The sequence below is a fragment of the Nerophis lumbriciformis genome, linkage group LG36 (assembly GCF_033978685.3).
Source record: "Nerophis lumbriciformis linkage group LG36, RoL_Nlum_v2.1, whole genome shotgun sequence".
Taxonomy (NCBI): Eukaryota; Metazoa; Chordata; class Actinopteri; order Syngnathiformes; family Syngnathidae; genus Nerophis; species Nerophis lumbriciformis.
The window spans coordinates 13,413,996-13,419,360 of NC_084583.2; the positions used below are offsets into that span (position 1 = coordinate 13,413,996).

Below are 5,365 nucleotides of genomic sequence, written 5' to 3' on the forward strand. Positions count from 1 at the left end.
TGCCATCTGGTGGTGTTAGAAGAGCATAACATACAATAGAATTTGGGGAAAAAAAGTGTAAAAATAAGAATTAACATGTCACTAAACATGAAGTACACGTTTGTGTACTTATGGACTAAGTACATCCTATCAAAAGATGATTTTTAGGTTTTATTCTAATTAGGGTCCAATAAGCCCAAATGGCAAAGAGAAATTAAAAAAAGCATGTAAACAAACAGCTTGGGCCTTAAGAGGTTTTAAAAGATCTTGTGAAAAAACTCAAAGTTTCCGAGATTTGGGAATAACAAAACAGAAAGTTGGAAATAGAAAGGATGAAAAAAATCCTCCTTACTTTTTTGAAGGGATTCATATGGACCCATCTTGTGTGAGAATAATCATTTTGCAACGCAGTCTTCTGAAAATAATGGAAAGCGCCACTCTAAATAGCAACCGAGGTTGTGATCCATCCATCCATCCATCTTCTGCCGCTTATCCGAGGTCGGGTCGCGGTCCCGAGGCGTTCCCAGGCCAGCCGGGAGACATAGTCTTCCCAACGTGTCCTGGGTCTTCCCCGTGGCCTCCTACCGGTGGGACGTGCTCGAAAACACCTCCCTAGGGAGGCGTTCGGGTGGCATCCTGAGCAGATGCCCGAACCACCTCATCTGGCTCCTCTTGATGTGGAGGAGCAGCGGCTTTAGTTTGAGTTCCTCCCGGATGACAAAGCTTCTCACCCTATCTCTAAGGGAGAGCCCCGCCACCCGGCGGAGGAAGCTCATTTGGGCCGCTTGTACCCGTGATCTTGTCCTTTCGGTCCTAACCCAAAGCTCATGACCATAGGTGAGGATGGGAACGTAGATGGACCGGTAAATTGAGAGCTTTGCCTTCCGCATACTTGCCAACCTTGAGACCTCCGATTTCGGGAGGTGGGTGGTAGGGGGGGTGGTCGGGGGTGGGGCGGGGGGTTTGGTTGGGGGCGGGGGCGTGGTTAAGAGGGGAGGAGTATATTTACAGCTAGAATGATTATTTCTTATATATATATATATATATATATATATATATATATATATATATATATATATATATATATATATATATATATATATATATACATATATATATATATATATTTAAGAAATACTCAAGTATTTCATATATATATATATATATATATATATATATATATATATATATATATATATATATATATGAAATACTTGACTTTCAGTTAATTATAGCTATATATATATATATATATATATATATTTATTTTATTATGTATATATGTATAATGTATTTTTATATATACACACACACACATATATATATATATATATATATATATATATATATATATATATATATATATATATATATATATATATATATATATATATATATATAGTATAGCAGTTGTGCACTGCACTCTCTAAAAGCCGTAGATGTTATTGTCACATATGCATGTACAGTAGATGGCAGTATTGTCCTGTTTAAGAGTGTCACAACATTGCTGTTTACGGCAGACGACCTGCTTTACGGTTGACAAAAACGTGACTGCTGTTGTTGTGTGTTGTTACCGCGCTGGGAGGACTTTAATGAAACTGCCTAACAATAAACCCACATAAGAAACCAAGAACAGGCCCTCGATCATTCTACAGTTATAACATGATTGGGCAGGCACGCTGTTTATATTGTGGGAAAGCGGATGTGAAAACAGGCTGTCGACACGTCACTCAGGTCCGCCTGAATTTCGGGAGATTTTCGGGAGAAAATTTGTCCCGGGAGGTTTTCGGGAGAGGCGCTGAATTTCGGGAGGGTTGGCAAGTATGCTTCCGGCTCAGCTCCAACGGATCGATACAGTGTCGTAATGCGAGGTTGTGGTCAAAGTTGGATTGCCACAAAACACATTTTAAGATATTCAACGCTCTACTGACGTCTGGCGGCTAAAGTGAATTGTGCACCCCCCCCAATTCGTCACGTTTCCTGTGTCAGGTAAACCGTGACAAATGGGGCCAGATGAATCCCCTTCCTGCTGTAAGTGAATAAGTCTAAACCTGTTCTTTCTCGCTGTTCATAAACAAAAACTAGCGTATCAATCTTTTTTGTAGGTTTCTTCCAACTTCCCAGGCAATCTTGAATGCAGCATAAAACACTACCAAGGTTTATGTGTCCAAAAAAAAGAAAAAATGAAAGTTAGGTGTGTTCCAAATAAAAGAAAATACAAGTCCCCAGTGGCCTGTGGTCCTGTAAGCTGCAGTAGGCCCATACTCACTGTTGATCATTGCGTACCACAGTCTGCTTGCTTTAATCCTGACCAGCATGCGTGGGCTCATGTTTGGGATTCCCATCCAGACCATCCAGACCATGTCCGAGAGAAACGAGAAAGGCAACAATTTTTACGCGGATCCCATGAGCAGGAAGCCGGGAACCCGATCCTACTTGTAGGAGGTCCGGGCTTCTCTCAGAGACCTGTCGTAGGGCATGGAGGCGAAGAAAGAGTTCCTCAGCTGGCAGTTGATGAAGAAGACGATGAGCAGCACCAGCAGGAAGAGCAGCAGGCACATGACGATGTAGGTCAGGAGGTCCGGTTTGTGCAGCTCGCCATCTCGGAGACCGCCGCCGCCGCCGCCTCCCCGGCCCGAGGTGGGTCTGAGCAGCGCGGCCACACTCACCAAGCTGCCGTGCGACACGTTGACGGAGGCGGGGGCGCTGGTGGAGGATGCGGCCATGAGCACCAGGTCCAGGTGAGGGGTGCGGGTGTAGTTGAGGAGGACTTGTCTCAGCATGACCTATGACTGGACGGACTGTAGGGAAAACACGTTTGACTGTCAGTGATCCAGTACGCATTTATTGTACAACACGTTCACGTATATATAAGACCTTTTAATATCAAGTGGAAACATTTATTTTGAACACATCAGATTGGTTAGTTGTAAATCATTTTACCCATAATGGGCATAGAAAATCATCTGTGTCAACAAAAATCATTCATTACCCATTTGCAATGTCATAAGTATCGGTTTAGATACACCCTAACCCAGTGGTTCTTAACCTTTTTTCAGTGATGTACCCCCTGTGAGGAGTTCAAGTACCTCGGAGTCTTGTTCACGAGTGGGGGAAGAGTGGATCGTGAGATCGACAGGCGGATCGGTGCGGCGTCTTCAGTAATGGCCTAGTGGTTAGAGTGTCCGTCCTGAGATCGGTAGGTTGGGAGTTCAAATCCCGGCCGAGTCATACCAAAGACTATAAAAATGGGACCCATTACCTCCCTGCTTGGCACTCAGCATCAAGGGTTGGAATTGGGGGTTAAATCACCAAAATGATTCCCGGGCGCAGCCACCGCTGCTGCCCACTGCTCCCCTCGCCTCCCAGGGGGTGATCAGGGGTGATGGGTCAAATGCAGAGAATAATTTCGCCACACCTAGTGTGTGTGTGACAATCATTGGTACTTTAACTTTTAACTTTAACTTTAATGCGGACGCTGTATCGATCCATTGTGGTGAAGAAGGAGCTGAGCCGGAAGGCAAAGCTCTCAATTTACCGGTCGATCTACGTTCCCATCCTCACCTATGGTCATGAGCTTTGGGTTATGACCGAAAGGACAAGATCACGGGTACAAGCGGCCGAAATGAGTTTCCTCCGCCGGGTGGTGGGGCTCTCCCTTAGAGATAGGGTGAGAAGCTCTGCCATCCGGGGGGAGCTCAAAGTAAAGCCGCTGCTCCTCCACATCGAGAGGAGCCAGATGAGGTGGTTCAGGCATCTGGTCAGGATGCCACCCGAACGCCTCCCTAGGGAGGTGTTTAGGGCACGTCCGACCGGTAGGAGGCCGCGGGGAAGACCCAGGACACGTTGGGAAGACTATGTCTCCCGGCTGGCCTGGGAACGCCTCGGGGTCCCACAGGAAGAGCTGGACGAAGTGGCTGGGGAGAGGGAAGTCTGGGCTTCCCTGCTTAGGCTGCTGCCCCCGCGACCCGACCTCGGATAAGCGGAAGAAGATGGATGATGGATGGATACCCCGTGAACATTTTTTTAATTCAAGTACCCCCTAATCAGAGCAAAGCATTTTTGGTTGAAAAAAAGAGATAAAGAAGTAAAATACAGCACTATGTCATCAGTTTCTGATTTATTAAATTGTATAGCTCATTTGTAGTGGTCTTTCTTGAACTATTTGGAAAAAAAGATATAAAAATAACTAAAAACGTGTTAAAAAATAAACAAGTGATTCAATTATAAATATGTCCACAAAAAACCTAGCTGTCAACACTAAATATTGCATTGTTGCATTGTAATGAATGGAATAGCCTACTTGATTTGATGTTCAGTTTATGAACTTACATTCATATTTTGTTGAAGTATTATTCAAGAAATATATTTATAAAGGATTTTTGAGTTGTTGCTATTTTTAGAATATTTAAAAAAAAATCTCACGTACCCCTTTGCATACCTTTAAGTACCCCCAGGGGTATGCGTACCCCCATTTGAGAACCACTGCCCTAACCCACTCCAGTCCAAGCTTGGAGCAGAGTCGAAGAACGCACACGTTTTGCAGTGATCACTTCACTCCAGGTTTGTTTGATATACTTTTAAAGTTTAGTATTTCCCATTTGAGTATTATCTTGATATTATTTGTATTTGATCTCGTTTCATTGCTCTTGTAATGATTCTTAAAGTTAAAGTACCAATGATTGTCACACACACACTAGGTGTGGTGAAATGTGTCCTCTGCATTTGACCCATCCCCTTGTTCACACCCTGGGAGGTGAGGGGAGCAGTGGGCAGCAGCGGTGGCCACGCCCGAGAATCATTTTGGTGATTTAACCCCCAATTCCAACCCTTGATGCTGAGTGCCAAGCAGGGAGGTAATGGCTCCAATTTTTATAGTCTTCGGTATGACTCGGCCGGGGTTTGAACTCACGACCTACCGATCTCAGGGCGGACACTCTAACCACTAGGCCACTGAGCAGAAATTTGTAGAAAAAAAATCTGCTTTGTTCCTGTCTGAGCTGCTGTGACGTAGATTACCGTAATAACTCGTAAAACACTCAAAAGCGCAGATTTCAACCATTGAAATACTTTCTATAGTTCAAGACTTAGTCATTTCAAAACAGCACTGCACAAATCATAATGGCAGTTTTGATGTTAAAAGTCTGAAAAAATGGTGTAGAACTATATGGGTATTATTTCATGTCTAGAGGTCTTCCTTCAGCTCAGAACTGTATTATAAAGTCATAATTATTTTTGCTCTAGCTAAAAGGTGTTAAACTCAAGGCCCGGGGGCCAAATCTGGCCCGCCACCTCATTTTACGTGGTCCGCAAAATCTTGGAAATAATATGCGTCAATAAAGTACTATATGTTTCTATTTTGACAGGAAAAAAAATGTACTGTATG

General features: G+C 43.7%; 1 protein-coding gene across 1 annotated transcript; it reads right to left on the reverse strand.

Moving 5' to 3' along the window:
• Positions 1-1,827: 1,827 nt before the first annotated feature.
• On the reverse strand, positions 1,828-2,762 carry LOC133576906 (small integral membrane protein 32). The gene has a single exon (XM_061930306.2). The coding sequence runs from the start codon at positions 2,760-2,762 to the stop codon at positions 2,412-2,414; it is 351 nt and encodes a 116-aa protein (XP_061786290.1). The 3' UTR covers positions 1,828-2,411.
• Positions 2,763-5,365: the final 2,603 nt, after the last annotated feature.